Genomic DNA, 23847 nt, shown 5'->3' on the forward strand with positions numbered 1-23847 from the left:
TTTAAACACAAGGATGAGAATTTTAAATTCGTGGCATTGCTGGACTGGGAGTCAATGTAGGTCAGCGAGCACAGGGGTGATGAGTGAACGGGATTTAGTGAACAACCCAACATCCTAGTATCACTTTGCATTATCATGGAGCTGTGAATACAGTTTTTGTTGTTCTTGCGTTTCAGTTTGAAATGTTGATTTACCAACCAGCTATGCTGGCAGCTCATCACTGGGTCCCTTGAAAAAAGATCAAAGAAACCAGAACCGTCAGAACTTTGAAAATTTTGCTGGAAACTAAGAACTTCTCAACATTGCCCTGTTCATCTGCTCTAATCCAAAATGCCACTGTGCTGTGCCCTTACCCTTAGTAACTTTTGTAAACAATTTTACAACATCAAGTTATAGTCCAACGATTTTATTTTTAATCCCACAAGCTTTCGGGGGCTTTCCCCTTCCTCAGGCGGTGTGGAAATGACAATTTCGAATCCTTCGCATTTTAAGATCACATAACAAAGCCTGGTGATTACTGCCCGTTGCCAAGGCAATCACAGTGAGCAGACAGAAAGGTGTCATCTAAAAGGCCACTGAATATACAACCCCCCAAAAAAAAAAGAGAGAGACAGAACGAAGACAGTCAATGACCCGTTATATTAAAAACAGATAACATTTGTTCGCTGGTGGGGTTACGTGTAGTGTGACATGAACCCAAGATCCCGGTTGAGGCCGTCCTCATGGGTGCGGAACTTGGCTATTAATTTCTGCTCGACGATTTTGCGTTGTCGTGTGTCTCGAAGGCCGCCTTGGAGTACGCTTACCCGAAGGTCGGTGGCTGAATGTCCATGACTGCTGAAGTGTTCCCCGACAGGGAGAGAACCCTCCTGTTTGGCGATTGTTGCGCGGTGTCCGTTCATCCGTTGTCGCAGCGTCTGCATGGTCTCGCCAATGTACCATGCTCTGGGGCATCCTTTCCTGCAACGTATGAGGTAGACAACGTTGGCCGAGTCACAGGAGTATGAACCGTGCACCTGGTGGGTGGTGTCCTCTCGTGTGATGGTGGTATCTGTGTCGATGATCTGGCATGTCTTGCAGAGGTTACCGTGGCAGGGTTGTGTGGTGTCGTGGACGCTGTTCTCCTGAAAGCTGGGTAATTTGCTGCGAACGATGGTCTGTTTCAGGTTGGGTGGCTGTTTAAAGGCGAGTAGTGGAGGTGTGGGGATGGCCATAGCGAGGTGTTCGTCATCATTGATGACATGTTGAAGGCTGCGGAGTACATGGCGTAGTTTCTCCGCTCCGGGGAAGTACTGGACGACGAAGGGTACTCTGTTGGTTGCGTCCCATGTTAGTCTTCTGAGGAGGTCTACGCGATTTTTCGCTGTGGCCCGTCGGAACTGTCGATCGACGAGTCGAGCATCATATCCCGTTCTTACTAGGGCGTATTTCAGCGTCTGTAGGTGTCCATATGGACCCACGGTGAGGAATCACTAAAGAGACTACACGATAACATCAACAAGTTCCATCCCACCATCAAGCTCACCATGGACTACTCCTCAGAATCAGTTTCTTTCTTGGACACACGAATCTCCATCAAAGACGGGCACCTCAGCACCTCACTCTACCGCAAGCCCACGGACAATCTCACAATGCTCCACTTTTCCAGCTTCCACCCTAACCACGTCAAAGAGGCCATCCCCTATGGACAGGCCCTGCGAATACACAGGGTCTGCTCAGACGAGGAGGAACGCGATGGACACCTACAGACGCTGAAAGTCGCCCTAGTAAGAACGGGATATGACGCTCGACTCATCGATCGACAGTTCCGACGGGCCACAGCGAAAAATCGCGTAGACCTCCTCAGAAGACTAACACGGGACGCAACCAACAGAGTACCCTTTGTCGTCCAGTACTTCCCCGGAGCGGAGAAACTACGCCATGTTCTCCGCAGCCTTCAACATGTCATCAATGATGACGAACACCTCGCTATGGCCATCCCCACACCTCCACTACTCGCCTTTAAACAGCCACCCAACCTCAAACAGACCATCGTTCACAGCAAATTACCCAGCCTTCAGGAGAACAGCGTCCACGACACCTCACAACCCTGCCACGGTAACCTCTGCAAGACATGCCAGATCATCGACACAGATACCACCATCACACGAGAGGACACCACCCACCAGGTGCACGGTTCATACTCCTGTGACTCGGCCAACGTTGTCTACCTCATACGTTGCAGGAAAGGATGCCCCAGAGCATGGTACATTGGCGAGACCATGCAGACGCTGAGACAACGGATGAACGGACACCGCGCAACAATCGCCAAACAGGAGGGTTCTCTCCCTGTCAGGGAACACTTCAGCAGTCATGGACATTCAGCCACCAACCTTCGGGTAAGCGTACTCCAAGGCGGCCTTCGAGACACACGACAACGCAAAATCGTCGAGCAGAAATTGATAGCCAAGTTCCGCACCCATGAGGACGGCCTCAACCGGGATCTTGGGTTCATGTCACACTACACGTAACCTCACCAGCGAACAAATGTTATCTGTTGTTAATATAACGGGTCATTGACTGTCTTCGTTCTGTCTCTCTCTCTTTTTTTTTGGGGGGGTTGTATATTCAGTGGCCTTTTAGGTGACACCTTTCTGTCTGCTCACTGTGATTGCCTTGGCAACGGGCAGTAATCACCAGGCTTTGTTATGTGATCTTAAAATGCGAAGGATTCGAAATTGTCATTTCCACACCGCCTGAGGAAGGGGAAAGCCCCCGAAAGCTTGTGGGATTAAAAATAAAATCGTTGGACTATAACTTGGTGTTGTAAAATTGTTTACAATTGTTAACCCCAGTCCATCACCGGCATCTCCACATCTTAGTAACTTTGGCAGTTTTGTGCAGGAATACACAACCGTCATCTTGTCAAACTAGTCACTGCAGCACTTTCTCTGAATAGGCAACCTAATTTAAATCACAAGTTGCATGTCATTCCTATCAATTACTAATGGACCAAATTCTGGGTCTAAAGCAGTCTGTATTGGGAACTTTGGGCTTGTTCACCCTCTTTCTTTTGGAACTGCCCAATCCCTTTAATTAAAACGAGAAAGCCTCTGCTCATGTGCAAGGTGACAAAATGACCATCTGAACAAGGGCACCAATATTTTGCCATCCTGTAAAATCCCTATCATCATGCCAAGGAAGGAAACCACAGCATAACCAATAACTTAAAAACCGTAACTTTTTTTGCCCCCGTCAGTGGGTAGCACTCATTCCTCGTAGTCAGAAGGTCGTAGTTTCAAGCCCCACTCCAGAGATTTGAGCACATAATTCAGGCTGACACTCCCAGTGCAGTATTGAGGGAGTGCTGCAATGTCAGAGGTGCCGTCTTTCGGATGAGACGTTAAACCGAGGCCCCGTCTGCCCACTCAGGCGGAAGTAGAAGTTCCCATGACATATTTCAAAGTAGAGCAGGGGAGTTCATCTCTGTGCCCCGGCCACTATTCATCCCTCAATGAACATCGCTAAAACAGATTATCTCGTCATTATTACATTGCTGTTTATGGGAGCTTGCTGTGCGCAAAATGGCTGCCGCATTTCCCACTTCAAAAGTACTTAATTGACTGTAAATCCCTTTGGAACATCTTGAGGTTGTGAAAGGCGCGATATAAATGCAAGTCATTCTTTCTTTAAAATTTCTTACTTGGTTCCCAATTCCAAATCTAGGGGGAGGGAGCTGCCTATCCCCACTTCTTTCAAAATATGCATTTATATTTTTTAATATCTACATGGTCTGTTAGGAGGACGATATATGACCTCGTGGTCACTGTGCACCCTGACCCCCACCAGAATCGATCATTGGTCATTCCCCACCAGAGTTGCAAAATGCAATTAGAAATGACAATCCCTACCCAAGCTTCTTAGCATAAGACCGACCATTGTATAACCAACCATTCTAAACTGGTACCGTCTTGACATGGACAATGCAATAGGCAGCAGTGAGCAGCTTATCTTGGTCATGTTGCTGCAATAGGATCACAGTGTTGAACATCATTTGCTGAGAATTTCATGTTATTGCCAGTTTTGGGGGGTGGAGCAGGAAGTGACAACAGGAACCCATTGCATCGTACTGCTTGGCACAACTTTGCAAAAATCAGTTTTAGGTAACTGGTAGAAGTAACCCACAACTCGAGATTTGTGCCTCAGGTGTTTCCCTGACCCCTGACCCCTGACCCCTCCCCCCTCCCCCCCCAGTACAGTATCGTTTTCTCAGAACACGTTGGCCCAGATTTTACTGTCAAATAGTGAAGCTAATGGCGCTCGCAATTATTTGAGCAGAAATGGTCCGGCAACTTCAGGTGAGGGCAGATGCGCGGAAATCCAAAAGTTACCGTCTGAGGTCCCCCTCTCCACCGTTAGCTTCGCGAAAACGGCATTGCACCGACTGCCTCACCATTGAAAGGCACCGAACGGCAGGAAGTTGCTGTATTTGCGCGGCAGATACAAACTGAACTCGCCACAGAAAGTTAAATCTGGTCATTTCAACCTTTTAATGACGTGATAATTGTTAATTACTGCCAATCAACCTCTCTGGCACTGAAATTAACTATTACAAGTGTGGAGTCTCATTCCTGCAGGCCATGAATTGTTGTTGGAGATTTAAAAAAAGGGTCAAATATAAAATTTTAAATTTTGTTTTACTTTTTCTTTGTCTCTTTCTTAATCCAATCTTTCTTTCCCTCTCTCCATTTCTCATCTTGTACCTGATTTGATGTTGAATTCATTCCCTTTAATTCACCCTCCTTCTCAGTCCTTGCGCTGTTTATTTCCCAATCCTTTAGTTTCGTTGGTTAAGGAGATACCCGGTTACTTGCCCTGTTCACTCAGGTCCCTGTTTTCCTCACACTTTCAGCAACTTGCCACGCAAAAAATTTAAAAGCCTAAACGGGCAAGGGAAAGACTAACTAATGGCAGAGGCCGTCAGATACCCTGCTACAGTAAAATGTGGACCATTAGGTTTAATATCACAAACTATCACACACAATCTTAAAGGGATCGAATGCCAATCTACAGAATTATTATTCAGAGCAGTCAATAGTATTGCATTTTAATTTGCTGTAGGTCTCCTATTCCGAATACAAACCCACACATTCCTGCATGACAAAATGCTCGAAAGCCTCACTTTTGACTCAGTGTGCGAAACGCGTCTGAGCCTGTTTGTGATCAGGAATGTGTATGGATGAGAGTGCAGGAGAACCTTTGGTGGCATTTATTACTGCAGAGACCGAATTACAAAGGTGTAAGGACTTGTATTCTACTAAAAGAACAGTACTCAAGTTCTTAATCAGATAGGACACTTTTTTGGCAGAGTTAATCAGTAGTGACTCTTTGTGCCAAACCTCAAGTCTGAATCACTGGTTAGGTCTTGTGGCAATTAGCGCAAAGATTTATTTTTTGCATTTTTTTTTTAAAAGCAGACATGTTGTAAGTCCTCACAACCGCTAATGTAGGTGTAAGGATTGTATACATATTAGTCATTGCCATCGCAGGTCAGTACTTTTCTCAGTCAAGTGTTGAAATTTTCACGATTCTGCCTACGCTGATTATACTCAATCCTGTTAACCTCACATTCCGAATTAAATACATTATCATACTGATCAAATGCACATAGAGGCTACAATTGCTTTCAGCATCCAAGAGAGAGAGAGAGAACATGATAGACAAAGTATGTGGGAATTGTAGGGGAATCTGCATCAGTAATACCCTTGCAGCCTGGTGCTAATGTTACCTAATGATAACATCAAAAAATATTCGGGCCTTAGCTTTCAGCGATAGTAACAGTGTCACCTGCCTTACTTCATTTTATGGCTTCTTGGACCAATCTCCTACCACTGACGGTCCAATCTCTCAACTGGGACTATTTAATAATCTCAAGGTATGACTGGCTCCCACTGTACCCGTTACTGAATTTTCTCCCCAGGTCACTTAATATTACCACAACCGCGCTCTGCACCTGCCATCACTCTCCCAAAATGAAGTATTTATGACCTGTCGTTGACTTGTCTCTAACCCTATGATCCAGTTTACGACAATCAAACTTGTTCCAATCTTTTGTTTCATTGAATACTCAAAAAAAACCTTTTTTTTAAACATATATATATTTCATGAAGCCATTGGTGGTCATGACAAGGAACGTTGACATATCGGTGTCTTAATTCCCTCCAGGTTCTTTATAGATTTGAGTTCTCTCCTAAAACTTGCCCGTTTCCCCCCCTCCACCACCCACATCCTTAGCAACAGAGTCTTCTACAATGATAATGTCAAAGGGTTGCAAAATAAACCATAAACCCCAAAATAAAATCCATACAGTCTACTCCTGATAATTCAGTCATTTTTGCACCAAAATAAAATAATCTGAATTAAGTACAACAAATTGCATTTATATAATATTAACACAGAGAAAAGTCCCACAGGAGCGATTATCAAACAAACATGGACTCTGAGCCAAAAGGCGGAGATATTCGGACATGTGGCTAAAAAGCTGTGTCAAAGAGGCAAGTTTTAAGGACAGAGATAGAGTTAGAGAGGCGGATAGGCTTAGGGAAGGAATTCCAGAGCTTATGGGCTAAACGGCTGAAGCACAATTCGCAACGGTGGGGCCAAGGAGTGGGGGATGGGCAAGAGGCCAGAATTGGAGGAGCGCAGCGATCTCGGAGGGTTGTAGGGCTGGAGGAGGTTACAGAGAGAGGGAGGGGCGAGGCCATGGAGGGATTTGAACACAAGGATGAGAATTTTAAAATCGAGGCGTTGCCAGACCGGGAGCCAATGTAGGTCAGCGAGCACAGTGGGTGATGGGTGAACGGGACTTGGTGTGAGTCAGGACACGGGCAGCCTGATCTTGGTCATGTTGCTGCAATAGGATCAATGTTGAACATCATTTGCTGAGAACGGCCTAGTTACTTTGACAGTAAAATCTGGGCCAACGTGTTCTGAGAAAACAATACTGTACTGGGGGGGGGTGGAGGGAGGGAGGGATCAGGGAAACACCTGAGGCACAAATCTCGAGTTGTGGGTTACTTCTACCAGTTACCAAAAACTGATTTTTGCAAAGTTGTGCCAAGCAGTACGATGCAATGGGTTCCTGTTGTCACTTCCTGCTCCACCCCCCAAATCTGGCAATAACATGAAATTCTCAGCAAATGATGTTCAACACTGTGATCCTATTGCAGCAGCATGACCAAGATAAGCTGCTCACTGCTGCCTATTGCATTGTCCATGTCAAGACGGTGCCAGTTTAGAATGGTTGGTTATACAATGGTCGGTCTTATGCTAAGAAGCTTGGGTAGGAATTGTCATTTCTAATTGCATTTTGCAACTCTGGTGGGGAATGACCAATGATCGATTCTGGGGGGGGGGTCAGGGTGCACAGTGACCACGAGGTCATATATCGTCCTCCTAACAGACCATGTAGATTTTTTAAAAATGCAAATGCATATTTTGAAAGAAGTTGGGGATAGGCAGCTCCCTCCCCCTAGATTTGGAATTGGGAACCAAGTAAGAAATTTTAAAGAAAGAAAGACTTGCATTTATATAGCGCCTTTCACAACCTCAAAACGTCCCAAAGAGTTTCACAGTCAATGAAGTACTTTTGGACAAACTGGAATTTATGGAAGTTGGAAGCCGGGCAGGGGAACATTGGAATAGTTGAGTCTGGAGGTTACAAAGGTGCGGATGAGGGTTTCAGCAGCAGATGGGCTGAGGCAGGGGGCGGAGACGGGTGAACGCTACGGAGGTTGAAGTAGGTGGTCTTTGTGATGGAGAGGACATAGGGTAGGAAGCTCAGCTCAGGGTAGAATAGGACGCTGAGGATATGAATAGTCGGTTTCAGACTGAGACAGTGGCCAGGGAGGGGAATGGAAGTGGATACGAGGGTGCGGAGTTTGTGGCAGGGACTAAAGGCGATGGCTTCTGTCTTCCCAACGTTTAGGACTGGATGTCAGACAAGCAGATTGACATCACGGAGGCAGTGAAGGGGTTGAGAGAGGTAGTGGGAAGGTTGAGCTGGGTGTTGTCAGCGATCAAATGTAAATAACTCAAAGTAGGAACTTAGCACTAAAAATTTTGAATTATCCAATACTTTGAATTAAGCAACTTGGAATTGAGTAGACTATAAATGGGCCAGATTTTGCTGTAGCGGGACGTCTGCTGTTAGTTAGACTCGCCCCTGCATCCTTGAGCTCACAAACATGCTGCTGAAAGTGCGAGCTGATAACGTCGCAGTGAAGGAAACAGGACATCTGAGGCCGGAGTGAACAGGGCAAGTAACCGGGTGTCTCCTTAATCAATCAGATTGAAGGATTGGGAAATTAACAGCGCATTAACTGAGAAGAAGGGTAAATTAGAGTGGGTGAATTCAATGTACAGAAAGAGACAGAGAGAGGGGGAAAGAAAGATTGGTTTAAGAGAGGGGGGGGGGAAAAAAGGAAAAGTTAGAAAAAAAATTACAAATTTTAAATCTGACATTTTCAAAATCTTCAATAATTAATCCCTGAAGGAATGAGACTCCACACTTGTAATAGTTAATTTTCAGTGCCCGATAGGTTGGTTGGCAGTAATTAACAATTATCACGTCATTAAAAGAGCACTTATGCTTGTAATGACAAGACTCAAACTTTCTGTGGCGAGTTTAGTCCATAATCTACCGCGCAAATACAGCAACTTCACGCTGTTCAATGCATTTCACTGGTGAGGCAGACAGCGAGATGTCGTTTCCGCGGAGTTAATGGCGGAGCGGCACATCTCGGACAGCAACTTTTAGATATTTACATTTAACCACCCGTCTGCTCCTCGCCTGAAGTTGCTGTACCATTTACTCATAAATAATGGTGAGTGCCATGAGCCTCTCCGTTATTTTGACAGCAAAATCTGGCCCATTATTTTGAAGGAAGAAAAATTAAGCAGTGACATGAAACAGAATACACAGTGGAACACTTACTACACCCGCTACAGCCCTGACTTTAACTAACGAGCAACTTCATTGCTTGATTATGTGATTGAACTCACAATCTGGTTTAAAATAAAGATATGCAGCATAACACTCAACTATAAAATTGCAACGTTGACTTTGAAGAAGCACAGCAATTGGAAATAATTCCCCTACCTGTAGAAATAGGAGCAGCCTCGAACCGTATTGTGAGTAAAATGTTCCTGGGACTTTTCATTGCCAAAGTCTTCTAGTGGATCTGACCACAACAGGTCACACATCGGTCCGTATGCAGGAGGTTCTTTGAATCTATCTAACTATAAAGGGAAGAAAATACAAGTTTAAAAACATCGAATGAAATGTAGAGTAAAGACACGTACGTCAGCAGCCAGGTGTTACCGGGGCCATTTTGCAAACACGCAACTCCCGTTTCAACCTTTGAGGAGCAAAAAAGCCAGAACGGTGGTGTATGAAGACTGCTACTTGTCTTCTTTCAAACGCATTGCATTGTAATGTCGTGTCTCAAATGGTGGGAGACTTTAATGGCCACCGTTGCCTGCTCCCAGCAGTCTCCAGTTTGGACATGATGACAGTGTCACAGCAGCACAGGGTCACCACACTGCAGAGAAGCGACAACATCTGAGCAATCGATTCCTGATTTAAGAGAATGCTCTGCATCATAATAGACATTTTAAAAAAAAGCCAAGTACTCGGTCCCTACCTCAGGACAGCCAACTACACGGTCCGTGGCCCACTGCCCAAAACCGCCGTAATTGAGGACAGAAAAAGAATTACATTTTTTAATTAATGCACCAAAGAAAATTCCCTTTTAACTCTTCAAATAATTTGTATCAGCAGCTCTGTTCTTTAATCAGTAAGAGTGCACAGGATCCCAACCGATGAATAACTTAACACAATTCAATTAATCCTCTTAATAAATCAAGAGCTGAACATACTTTAACATTTTTTTAATATAAATGTTAATTAGTATTTGAAAACTTGGGGGGGGGGAAAAAATCAAGACATCCCCTCCCCCCCTCCCCCCCCCTCCCCCCCCCTCCCCCCGCCATCCATGGAACCCATCGGACTTCAATATCATTGTCCAAAGGGTTCCAATTGGATTCTCCATTCCGAGCCAGTCAGGCAGAGAAATACATTCCAACAAAAATAAACACATTTAAATAACCGGTAAATTCACAAACAGCTGTCAGTCAAATACTTCTTAGAACAAATCCCAAGTTTTTGATGTCGATCTCTCTCCCCCTCCCTGGCCGAGATTATGCAACTAAAACCTGTACCGTTGCCATTAGCCGTGGCCCAGCAGTAGCAAACTCACCTCTCACTCAGTCAGAAGGTGTGGGTTCAAGTTCCAGAGACTTGATCACAAAATCAAGGCTGACACTTCTGGGGCGGGGCCGAGGGGGGAGGGGCTGCGCCGCCAGAGGGGGCGGGGCCGGGGGGGTGCGCTGCGCCGCCAGAGGGGGCGGGGCCGAGGGGGTAGGGGCTGCGCCGCCAGAGGGGGCGGGGCCGAGGGGGGTGCGCTGCGCCGCCAGAGGGGGCGGGGCCGAGGGGGGTGCGCTGCGCCGCCAGAGGGGGCGGGGCCGAGGGGGGTGCGCCGCGCCGCCAGAGGGGGCGGGGCCGAGGGGGGTGCGCCGCGCCGCCAGAGGGGGCGGGGCCGAGGGGGTGCGCCGCGCCGCCAGAGGGGGCGGGGCCGAGGGGGGTGCGCCGCGCCGCCAGAGGGGGTGGGGCCGAGGGGGGTGCGCCGCGCCGCCAGAGGGGGCGGGGCCGAGGGGGGTGCGCCGCGCCGCCAGAGGGGGCGGGGCCGAGGGGGTGCGCCGCGCCGCCAGAGGGGGCGGGGCCGAGGGGGGTGCGCCGCGCCGCCAGAGGGGGCGGGGCCGAGGGGGGTGCGCCGCGCCGCCAGAGGGGGCGGGGCCAAGTGGGGACGCTGCACTGCCAGAGGGGGCGGGGCCAAGGGGGGACGCCGCACCGCCAGAGGGGGCGGGGCCAAGTGGGGACGCTGCACTGCCAGAGAGGGTGTCTTTCTGATGAGACGCTAAACCGAGGCACTGTCTGCCCTCTAACATGGATGTAAAAGATGCCAAGGCACTATTCGAAGAGCAGGGGAGTTCTCCCCGGTGTCCTGGCCAATATTTATCCCTCAACTGACATCACTGAAACACATATTATCTAGTTGTTATCTCATTGCTGTTTGTGGGATGTCTCTGTGTGTAAATTGGCTGCCACGATTCCTACTTTACAACAGTGACTACACTTCAAAAGTACTTCATTGGCTATAAACCCGCTTTGGGATGTCCTGAGGTGGTGAAAGGGGCTATATAAATGCAAATTCTTTCTTATTATTGGTATGAAGAGGGCCAGTTATTAAATCAAGTTACAGATCAGTGTAACTGCCTTTTGCTTTTGAAGCTTTAACTTGACACAAAGAAAGGTGAAATTATGACAGCATGTACAGTGATCTCAGATTATCCCAGCGAAGCTGAGACTAGAAACACACAAGAGCCGAAATATGGAAATGATATTAAATATGAGCTGGGCATACCCAATATATAGGAACAGGAGGAGGCCATTCAGCCCCTCGAGCCTGTTCTGCCATTCAATTAGATCATGGCTGATGTGTATCTTAACTCCATCTACCCGCCTTGGTTCCGTAACCCTTAATACCCTTACCCAACAAAAATCGATCAATCTCAGTTTTGACTTTTCCAATTGACCCCCAGCCTCAACAGCTTTTTGGGGGAGAGAGTTCCAGATTTCCACTCCCCTTTGTGTGAAGAAATGCTTCCTGACATCACCCCTGAACGGCCCAGCTCTAATTTTAAGGTTATGCCCCCTTGTTCTGGACTCCCCCCACCAGAGGAAATAGTTTCTCTCTACCTACTCTACAGGACCAGAACACATACCTTCCTGGAACCCATTTGCTGGGGACAATGCCCAGCCTCTCCTCATGTGGAGCTCGCTGCTCTAGGTACTTCCACTACTTGATCTGATCAGTTCATGCGAGAAACTAACTGAACGCTCAATTGCAGTCTGCTCCTGAACTGGCGAATTCATCTGTTATGTTTGATGACAGCCGTTAACTCTTTAATCTATACAAAAGCCACACTCAAAATGCTTTCAGACACTTGCTAATACATCAATGGTCTAGAACTTCCTTTCATCATCTCTCCAGCTGCTCCTCGACGCCTGATCTGTAGCGCAGCCTAACAGAGCAGAATATTCCACGGCAGTTTACAGCATCAGGTCATTAATTACACAACAACCTGTACCTAAGCTCTTCGCATTGGAACGGTCAGGAATTTCTATTATATAGAATTGGAATTCAATGCTTTTGAATGAGAAAAAATTTCAAAGAGTCACACTGGAAATTGACAGCTTTGTAAAATTATACAAGAGCCTCAATTTATTACAGTCCCAGCCAGTCTGAAATACACATTAAAAAAACATGCACTTACTTCCAAAAAAAAGCCTAATTAATTTTGTCCCTGCCAAATTCTGTCCAGTGTATATGGTGTGATTAATGCAAGTACAGTTTATATCTTTTATTACACTGAATTTAAGTATATAAAAGAAGTACTTCAGTATTTCTTTATTCAGTGTAACAGTGCAGTCTTTTAGCACCAGGTGCAAAAAGAAAATGCTACAGTAGTCACCTTACTGCAGACATTAAATAATTCATACGCTCTATTGCATTAAAGAACTTCCATAAATCTTAAAATAAAGCAAACTCATAAATATTGATAGTTTTGCAGATTGCATGTCTGGTGAAGCCTTATTACCACGCACGGAAATGGGATGAACATGCACAGAAACATAAGCCTGCAGTTCTTTTACATCTAGGTAACTTAACATTCAGAATATCTCAAAAATAAATATTTGGGGTGGGGGGCGGGAGCGCGGAGAGATATGCACTGGGACCAGCCACGTGGATTGCGTGGCCTTTCCTGCTCCTGTACTTTCCTACATAATTGAAGCTGTTCATTGTTTTAAAAAAAATTACCAATATTACTTGGAAAAGTTATTTTAAACCTGATCTGAAGTTTTTTGACTTGATGTAGACCCTTACAGTGAATGCAAAAATCAGAAATGTGTATGTGCGTGCTACCCCTCTACTGCATTCAAATCAACACAGGATCACACCTGGAATACAGATCTGCAAATCTCTGATTCACCAAACCGTTTACAGTTGCAATATTGAAGTCTCTCTCTTGTGGTTCCACATTTTCACTTTTTTTTTCTCATCACATGACAGAAGCCAAGTTTGCAATGATCAATTACTACAATGAAAACCTGACAGCAATAAATCAACCGGCCCATTCACCCTGCACAGGACAGTCTGATACCCTTTTTTTTTAAGATGATTAATAAACTAGGAGCTATCGACTGCAACATGCTAGTGTACCAATACACAAGGGGGAAAAGTGCATGCTATTTCCCCACACTGTGTACTCCCAATGTTAGCGTGCCATTTAGGGAGCACTGAACAGAGGCCTATCTTTGTTCCGTGGGAAGGGAAGTGAAATTGGAGAGGGAATCTTTCATGCAATTCCTTATATGACCAAGTGGCAGTGGCCTGGATATGGGAGAAAATTGCATTCTGCAGTAAGAAGAACTTTCATTTATTTGTACAGCGCCTTTTATGACCTCAGGATGTCCAAAAGGGCTTTACAGCCAATTAAGTATTTTTTTGAAGTGTAGTCACTGTTGTAATGTAGGAAATGTGGCAGCTGATTTGTGCACAGCAAGATCCCACAAACAGCAATGTGATAAATGACCAGATAATCTGATTTTTAATGATGCTGATTGAGGGATAAATATCGGTCAGGACACCGGGGAGAACTCCGCTGCTCCTCTTCGAAATAGTGCCGGGGGATCTTCTACGTCCACCTGAGAGGGGGCAGTCATTGATGATGGGCAACAAATCTTTTTATAAAACTTCCAAATAACAGGAATAATTATGGTACGGAGTAGAAGTGAAGGGGTTTTGATGGAATGAATAGGGAAAGACCACTCTTGTGCTTCGGGAGTCCGTGGCGAGGAGTCATCGATTAAAATCACGAAGTGGGGAGAAAACTCTTCACCAAGAGGATTGTTGGAACATGGAACGCTTTGTCACAGGGAGTGATACAGTTTGAGGCCATTGCATCAGTGTTCAGTTCCATTCGCAACCCCTCAAATAATGAAGCAGTCTGAGCCCACATGCAGCAAGACCTGGACAACATCCAGGCTTGGACTCATAAGTGGCAAGTAACATTCGCGCCGGATAAGTGCCAGGCAATGACCATCTCCAACAAGAGAGAGTCTAACCACCTCCCCTTGACATTCAACGGCATTACCATCGCCGAATCCCCCACCATCAACATTCTGGGGGTCACCATTGACCAGAAGCTTAACTGGACCAGCCATATAAATACTGTGGCTACAAGAACAGGTCAGAGGCTGGCTATCCTGCGGCGAGTGACTCACCTGCTGACTTCCCCAAAGCCTTTCCACCATCTACAAGGCACAAGTCAGGAGTGTGATGGGATACTCTCCACTTGCCTGGATCAGTGCAGCTCCAACAACACTCAAGAAACTCGACACCATCCAGGACAAAGCAGCCCGCTTGATTGGCACCCCATCCACCACCCTGAACATTCACTCCCTTCACCACCGGCACACTGTGGCTGCAGTGTGCACCATCCACAGGATGCACTGCAGCAACTCGCCAAGGCTTCTTCGACAGCACCTCCCAAACCCTTGACCTCTACCACCTAGAAGGACAAGGGCAGCAGGCACATGGGAACACCACCACCTGCGTGTTCCCCTTCAAGTCACACACCATCCCGACTTGGAAATATATCGCCGTTCCTTCATCGTCGCTGGGTCAAAATCCTGGAACTCCCTTCCTAACAGCACTGTGGGAGAACCTTCACCACACGGACTGCAGCGGTTCAAGGAGGCGGCTCACCACCACCTTCTCAAGGGCAATTAGGGATGGGCAATAAATGCCGGCCTTACCAGTGACGCCCACATCCCATGAACGAATTTTTAAAAATCCTTTAAGGGAAAATTGTGTAAATATTTGCCAGCCAGATGAGAGGGATCAACAGTTTATTTGGAGCCATATGTGCCAGATAGAGGTTGCCAACTCCGTTTGGGGGTATTCCAGGAGGTTTCATCACATGATCTCCTGCCTCTAACCACTCCACCCTCATCGGTTGCCTGACACATCCATCCTCACGGGGCTCCGCCTTCCCACGGCCAATTGGAAAGCGAGCAGTTATCCGATTGGATGATTCTCGACTATCAGTCAAACACTTTTTATCCCCCATCTCATTATTTTTACAACTAATAAAGAAAAGCATTCAAAGAAAATGAAAAAACATGTGGTTTTTTTAGTGCCCCTATGATTTTTCTCCCAGGTTGTTCTCAGCAGTGCCCGAGAGATTAATCTTTAATACCTCGGTAACCAGAGGGCACAGATTTAAGGTGATCTGCAAAAGAGCCAGAGGCGAGATGAGGAGAATTTTTTGTACGCAGCGAGTTGTTATGATTTGGAATGCATTGCCTGAAAGGGCGGTGGAAGCAAATTCAATAGTAACTTTCAAAAGGGAATTGGATAAATACTTGAAGGGAAAATATTTACAGGGGTATGGGGAACAAGCAGGGGAGTGGGACTAATTGGATAGCTCTTTCAAAGAGCCGGCACAGGCACGATGGGCCGAATGGCCTCCTCCTGTGCTGTACCCACTGTAATACTATCATGATACCTGGAGACTCCAGGACAATCCTGGAGGGTTGGCAACCCCCAGTGCCAAATGGAGATCAGAGGCTTGACATCAACATCCTTCGAGCCATGATACTGATTGGGACAATTTTGGAAGAAGTCAAAATGATACTTGGTGCCCATATCCCATGCTCCTTTTGGGCAAAGGGTCTGTCTCATGGTGTAGAGCCTGGAGTGTTCCTACTGATGAGGACAAGGAGATGGAGAAAATCAAACAGCCCCCCTGATTTTGCAAGATGATGTATAACGCAAAGTCCCCCCAGGATTTCTCAGTGTTGTAAGGTGGTTGCTAGGCCCTTTTTATTAAGCTATGGCTGATTTGGACCCTTGATTTTTCCTTTTAATTTGCCACTCTTTTAGCTCCTCTGCTCGTTCTTCAATCTTTCCCCTTGCTATCTCTCTCTCAGTCTCTCCATGGTCCTACAATCTTCAGGCTTCTAAACCAAAGCTGATCCTCACCTGATCATTACACCGTGATTTTTTAAATCTCTCGTGCTTCTTGATGTTGGTGTCCTGAACTATCGGAGTTGCTTCTTGGCCATGGTTTCTCAGTGATAAAAAAAAATGCCAGGTCCATAGCAAACCGTGATCGCCTTCTGTTTTAGTCCAATCTCTCTGACCCAATTTGAAAGCATCCCGCATCAACACATCCAAACATCCCTCTCCCGAGGGAAGTATCTAGACTTTGATCAATGCCACCTCCTAATAGCATAGCTGTGATTGGGATACCATAAGAACATAACACGAGCATCGCAATCACAAACCCACACCCTAATTCTCTCTGACGCAGGGTACTCAAGCACCAATGCACTGCACCATGCCACCTACAGAACACGTTTAAACATTTGAAAAATAAAAGAGTCATATAGCAAACACAACACTTACTGACTGTCTAAATTGGTTCTTTTACCTGTGAAAAGGACCCTCCCTAAAGCTCTCTGCCTCTCTCCTCCTCCTTTAGGACACTTCTTAAAACCTACCTCTTTGATCAAGCTTTCAGTTACTGATCCTAATATCTCTTCCTTCGGTTCAGTGTCAAGTTTTGTCTGATTACACGTCTGTGAAGCACCCGTGGGATGTTTTCCCATGTTAAAGGCACAATATAAATTCAAGTTGTTGTTGTGTGGTTGTCTTAAATCAAAAGTTTTCCTGAATTGCATGCTCCCCCATATCACCCAGAAACAATGAATCATAGAATCATAGAAAGGTTACAGCACAGAAGGAGGCCATTCGGCCCGTCGAGTCCGTGCCGGCTCTATGTAAGAGCAATCCAGCTAGTCCCACTCCCCTGCCCTATCCCCGTAGCCCTACAAATTTTTTCCTTTCAAGTACTTATCCAGTTCCCTTTTGAAGGCCATGATTGAATCTGCCTCCACCACCCCCTCGGGCAGTGCATTCCAGATCCCAACCACTCGCTGTGTAAAGAAGCTTTTCCTCATGTCACCTTTGGTTCTTTTGCCAATCACCTTAAATCTATGTCCTCTGGTTCTTGACCCTTCCACCAATGGGAACAGTTTCTCTCTATCTACTCTGTCTAGACCCTTCATGATTTTGAATACCTCTATCAAATCTCCTCGCAACCGTCTCTGTTCTAAGGAGAACAACTCCAGCTTCCCCAGTCTATCCACGTAACTAAAGTCCCTCACCCCTGAAATCATTCTAGTAAATCTCTTTTGCACTCTCTCTGGCCTTCACATCTTTCCTGAAGTGCGGTGCCCAGAAATGGACACAATACTCGAGTTGTGGCCAAACCAGTGTTTTAAAAAGGTTCATCATGACTTCCATACTTTTGTACTCTATGCCTCTACTTATAAAGTCCAGGATCCGGTATGCTTTTTTAATCACTTTCTCAACCTGCCCGGCCATCTTCAACGATTTGTGCACATATACCCCCTGATCTCTCTGTTCCTGTACTCCTTTTAGAGTTGTGCCCTCTAGTTTATATTGCCTCTCCTCGTTCTTCCTACCGAAATGTATCATTTTGTATTTTTCTGCATTAAATTTCATCTGCCACGTGTCTGCCCATTCCACCAGCCTGTCTATATCCTCCTGAAGTCTATCACTATCCTCCTCATTGTTTCCAAGTTTTGTGCCCTCTGCAAATTTGGAAATTGTGCCCTGTACACCCAAGTCCAAGACATTAATATATATCAAGAAAAGCAGTGCCTATGCATTTTTCTCCTGTTGTTTTCTTTGCAAATTAGAGATTTACTCTAAGAGCATAAGTAATAGGAGCAGGTGTAGGCCATTCGGCCTACTCCGCCATTCAATCAGATCATGGCTGATCTTCGACCTCAACTCCACTTTCCTGCCCAAACCCCATATCCCTTGATTCCCCTAGAGTCCAAAAATCTATCGATCTCAGCCTTGAATATACTCAATGACTGAGCATCCACAGCCCTCTGGGGTAGAGAATTCCAAAGATTCACAACTCACTGAGTGAAGAAATTTCTCCTCAGTTCAGTCTTAAATGAGGTGCCAACCTGGTGAAGCTACAACACAGGACTACATGTATGCTAAACAGCGGAAGCAGCATTCTACAGACAGAGCTAAGTGATCCCACAACCAGTGGATCAGATCAAAGCTCTGCCGTCCTGCCACATCCGGCCATGAATGGTGGTGGATAATTAAACAACTAAACAGGAGGAGGAGGCTCCGTGAATATCCCCATCCTCAATGATGGCAGAGTCCAGCACGTGAGTGCAAAAGACAAGGCTGAAGCGTTTGCAACCGTCTTCAGCCAGAAGTGCCAAGTGGATGGTCCATCTCGGTCTCCTCCCAATGTCCCCACCATCACAGAAGCCAGTCTTCAGCCAATTCGATTCACTCCACGTGATATCAAGAAATGGCTGAGTGCACTGGATCTGCAGTGGTTTAAGAAGGCAGCTCACCATCACCTTCTCGAGGGCAATTGGGGATGGGCAATAAATGCCGGCCTTGCCAGCGACGCCCACATCCCTTGAATGAATAAATAAAATGATTGCCCCCTTATCCTGAGACTATGTTTCCTAGCTCTAGACTCTCCAGCCAAGGGGAACAGCGGGGGTGGTTTTAAACCCCAAGAATGGGTGGGAGTTGAAAATAGTTGTTTTTTTTTTTGAGTTGCAACTGCAACATTTTCGGACTTTGCGTTCCCAGCGGGAAGCCTGTACTTTTCCACGCTGATGTTAAACCCGGAAATAAAGCCGGGTTGCGGTCGCGACCCAAAAAACAACTATTTTCAACTCCCACCCGCCCCCAACCCACCCGTTCTTGGGGTTTTGATTGTGAAGGGTCTTGATCGGGTGGATGCAGTAAGGATGTTCCCAAAGATGGGTGAAACTAGAACTAGGGGGCATAATCTTAGAATAAGGGGCTGCTCTTTCAAAACTGAGATGAGGAGAAACTTCTTCACTCAGAGGGTGGTAGGTCTGTGGAATTTGCTGCCCCAGGAAGCTGTGGAAGCTACATCATTAGATAAATTTAAAACAGAAATAGACAGTTTCCTAGAAGTAAAGGGAATTAGGGGTTACGGGGAGCGGGCAGGAAATTGGACATGAAGCTGAGTTCGGATCGGTCAATGCCCTGTGGGTGGCGGAGAGGGCCCAGGGGCTATGTGGCCGGGTCCTGCTCCGACTTCTTGTGTTCTTTAGATTTGTGGTTGGGATCTGATCAGCCATGATCTTATTGAATGGCGGAGCAGGCTCGAGGGGCCGATTGGCCTACTCCTGCTCCAATTTCTTATGTTCTTATGTTACCCCAAGTGTATCTATTTCTCCGCTTACTACCCTCTTCGAGAGGATGAAAGCAAGACTGATCTTGGGTTTAATGTGGGAAATACTGGTCTCTACCAGTGGCTCTATTTTGTAATGTAGAGTCAGACTGATAACGCTGACTGTGCCTCACACTTTGTGCAGCTAATTTTTTCTCCCCGCCTTTATCAACTAGTTTTCTTCCCTCTCAGGAAAGCCTGGACTTCCTCGCTGGGCGACTATGCTGCAACACCGACCACCTCACCTCTCATCCAAATGGCCAGGGACTGTTCAAATGGAGGAGGGCACGACAGTTAAATCCAAACCTGTCCTCATCTACATGCACACTTCCTGTCCAGTGATCAGGGATGAGAACCCTGGTTGGTTTTTACCTCGCTAGCCCAGGCATGCTGAAGCCGATGACGCAACGCCTACTGCGACCTTATCTGACATTATGGGGCCAATTGCACAGCTCTTTCAAAGAGCCGGCACAGTCACGATGGGCCGAATGGCCTCCTTCTGTGCTGTATCATTCTATGATTTTCTAACTTTGCACAGATTGGGGAATGAACCCCTCCCAATTTACTTGACTCAGCTACTCACTAATCTAACCAGCTAATCCACTGTCGGAAGGTGTAATTTTTAATGTTAGGAGAGTACGGGTGAAAGTCCTTAACGCCACAGCGAGTGTTCGCAGCTTCAAGTACCAGTCCTGTGTGACACTATAACCTCACAGCCGTGGCTCAGTGGGGCAGCACTCTCGCCTCTGAATCACGAAGGTCGTGGGTTCAAGTCCCACTCCAGAGACTGGAGCACAAAATCGAGGCTGATACTCCAGTGCAATACTGAGGGAATGCTGCAATGTTGGAGGTGCCATTTTTCGGATGAGATGTTAAACCGAGGCCCCCGCCTGCCCGTACGTGGATATTAAAGATTCCACGGCCACTAATTCGAAGAAGAGCTTGGGGGAGCTCTCCCCGGTGTCCTGGGCCAATGTTTATCCTTCATACAGACATTAAAACAGATTATCTGGTCATTATCACGTTGCCGTTTGTGGGATCTTGCTGTGTGCAAATTGGTTGCCGCGTTTCCTACATTACAACAGTGACTAATCTTAGGGGCATAATCTTAGAATAAGGGGCTGCTCTTTCAAAACTGAGATGAGGAGAAACTTCTTCACTCAGAGGGTAGTAGGTCTGTGGAATTTGCTGCCCCAGGAAGCTGTGGAAGCTCCATCATTAAATAAATTTAAAACAGAAATAGACAGTTTCCTAGAAGTAAAGGGAATTAGGGGTTACGGGGAGCGGGCAGGAAATTGGACATGAATTTAGATTTGAGGTTAGGACCAGATCAGCCATGATCTTATTGAATGGCGGAGCAGGCTCGAGGGGCCGATTGGCCTACTCCTGCTCCTATTTCTTATGTTCTTATGTTCTTATGACTACACTTCAAAAAGTGCCTCATTGGCTGGAACGAGCTTTGGGAAGTCCTGAAGTTGTGAAAAGTGCTACAGAAATGCAAGTTCTTTCTCATATGCAATAGCTTTAGCAGCTCTCAGCCACGTTAAAAGGTGAAGCATTTCAGAGATTGTGGGTTGGTTGTTTGGTAGGAAAGAGGGGAATGGAACACAGCCATTACACTCTTGTTGCCTACGGCATGATTTGAGCCCAATTACAGACAATTGCTCATGTTGGCTGAGGAGATGCTAATCATCGTGACTGACCCCTGGAGACAGGTGACCCTCTTTGCAGATAAAATTAAATCGTATTATGGAACAGAAACCCTTGCAATTCGACAGTTTAAAGCCAGAAGCTTTGATCATCTGCAGGCTAAGATTTCTAAAATAGCTGAATTGAAGTCGTACTGCACACTGCTGAAAATATCTGTAGATACACGTTGACACTCGATTGTTTCGAAAGCTTTGTTTCAATCAGATTCTTTAGCAATTTATTTAAATTTATAAAGCATTACTTTAACCACTTAAGTTGGAAATATCAAATTATGTGCTTTAAAACAAGCAATGAATGTGACAAAGCTAGCATCAGTGTTATTTGCAGGGGAAAAGTGATAACTATACTTACTTTCTTGATGTCGTCTAAGGTGTTGACCTCAGGAGAGAGCCCTCCATGTACACAAAGGAACTGTTGGTTCATCAGAGCAGCCAATGGAAGGCAGTCAAAAGCATCCATGCACGCATCATATATTCGTTCTGAATATTTAATTTTACCTTTTGGAGAGAAACAGATTTTTATGTAAGAGTTTCACTCTCAGAACTACAACTCTACCAAGCTAAAAAGTTACCAATTCTAATAGAACCCTAGAAATTCGGCCAGGCGTGTCTGTGCCAGTTTCTTGCAGGAGAAGAAGTCTAAAACTAATCCCGCTGCCCCGTTCTCTCCCCATGGCCCTGCATCTTCGTTTAAATTGTTTATCTATTCTTCCCTTAAAAATGCAATGGTCTTTGCCTCAGTGACTGGCTGTGGCAAGTAACAACCAATACTGGCCCACTAAAGACTAGGTAGAGTACTGTGCACAGTTCTGGTCTCCATATTATAAAAAGGATATAGGAGGTACTGCAGCGTCCCTGCTGAGCTAAAGCTTCCTCTCACACACTGAAGTTTAGGGAGCTGCATCTTTTCCCGTACAATCCCCTCAAGCTTTTGTTGCATTATGTAATAAGCAGCAATGGTTGGCTGTTTGGAATATTGGTCCCACCCTCAGCAAAACTGTATGGCCCAGAATTTACTGAAAAAATAACGGTGTCTGAACGATGCCCTTTGTTATTAATGTGTGAATCGTCCAGCGACTTGCGGCGAGGAAGAGATTCCCCGTGAATTGCGAATCGCCACAAGTTGCTGGACAATTTGCACCGCTCTGTTAGCCTCGCGAAAACGGAATCTCGCCCTCAACCTCCCCGGGAGTTTCATGAAGTTGCTGCATTTGCACATTAATTACCCATTAAACTCACCACAGAAAGTTAAGTTTAGAAACTAACAGGGTAAGTACCCTTTTAACGACGTGATAATTGTTACTGACTGCCAATCAGCAGTGATGGAAGGTGTCGTCGACAGTGCTATCAAGCGGCACTTACTCACCAATAACCTGCTCACCGATGCTCAGTTTGGGTTCCGCCAGGACCACTCGGCTCCAGACCTCATTACAGCCTTGGTCCAAACATGGACAAAAGAGCTGAATTCCAGAGGTGAGGAGAGAGTGACTGCCCTTGACATCAAGGCAGCATTTGACCGAGTGTGGCACCAAGGAGCCCTAGTAAAATTGAAATCAATGGGAAGCAGGGGGAAAACTCTCCAGTGGCTGGAGTCATACCTAGCACAAAGGAAGATGGTAGTTGTTGTTGGAGGCCAATCATCTCAGTCCCAGGACATTACTGCAGGAGTTCCTCAGGGCAGTGTCCTAGGCCCAACCATCTTCAGCTGCTTCATCAATGACTTTCCCTCCATCATAAGATCAGAAATGGCGATGTTCGCTGATGATTGCAGTGTTCAGTTCCATTCGCAACCCCTCAGATAATGAAGCAGTCCGTGCCCACATGCAGCAAGACCTGGACAACATCCAGGCTTGGGCTGATAAGTGGCAAGTAACATTCACACCAGACAAGTGCCAGGCAATGACCACCTCCCCATGACATTCAACGGCATTACCATCGCCGAATCCCCCACCATCAACATCCTGGGGGTCACCATTGACCAGAAACTTAACTGGACCAGCCACATAAATACTGTGGCTACAACAGCAGGTCAGAGGCGCTGGGTATTCTGCGGTGAGTGACTCACCTCCTGACTCCCCAAAGCCTTTCCACCATCTACAAGGCACAAGTCAGGAGTGTGATGGAATACTCTCCACTTGCCTGGATGAGTGCAGCTCCAACAACACTCAAGAAGCTCGACACCATCCAGGACAAAGCAGCCCGCTTGATTGGCACCCCATCCACCACCCTAAACATTCACTCCCTCCACCACCGGCGCACTGTGGCTGCAGTGTGTACCATCCACAGGATGCACTGCAGCAACTCGCCAAGGCTTCTTCGACAGCACCTCCCAAACCCGCGACCTATACCACCTAGAAGGACAAGAGCAGCAAGTGCATGGGAACAACACCTGCACATTCCCCTCCCGACTTGGAAATATATCGCCGTTCCGTCATCGTCGCTGGGTCAAAATCCTGGAACTCCCTTCCTAACAGCACTGTGGGAGAACCGTCACCACACGGACTGCAGCGGTTCAAGAAGGCGGCTCACCACCACCTTCTCAAGGGGCAACTAGGGATGGGCAATAAATGCCGGCCTCGCCAGCGACGCCCACATCCCATGAACGAATAATTTTTTAAAAATCAACCTCTCTGGCCCA

At 46.5% G+C, this 23847-nt stretch overlaps 1 protein-coding gene across 4 annotated transcripts in view; it reads right to left on the minus strand.

Annotated features, from left to right (window-relative positions):
- Positions 1-23847, minus strand: part of LOC137331097 (protein phosphatase 3 catalytic subunit alpha) — a 331953-nt gene that overhangs the window by 98974 nt on the left and 209132 nt on the right. For all 4 annotated transcript variants that reach the window (XM_067994725.1, XM_067994710.1, XM_067994717.1 and 1 more), the window contains exons 5-6: positions 21562-21707; positions 9140-9279 (exon numbers count right to left, since the gene is read on the minus strand). In XM_067994725.1, the coding sequence (XP_067850826.1) occupies positions 9140-9279; positions 21562-21707 (286 nt within the window). The remainder of the gene's footprint in view (positions 1-9139; positions 9280-21561; positions 21708-23847) is intronic.

Source organism: Heptranchias perlo, chromosome 1, assembly GCF_035084215.1.
Source record: "Heptranchias perlo isolate sHepPer1 chromosome 1, sHepPer1.hap1, whole genome shotgun sequence".
Taxonomy (NCBI): Eukaryota; Metazoa; Chordata; class Chondrichthyes; order Hexanchiformes; family Hexanchidae; genus Heptranchias; species Heptranchias perlo.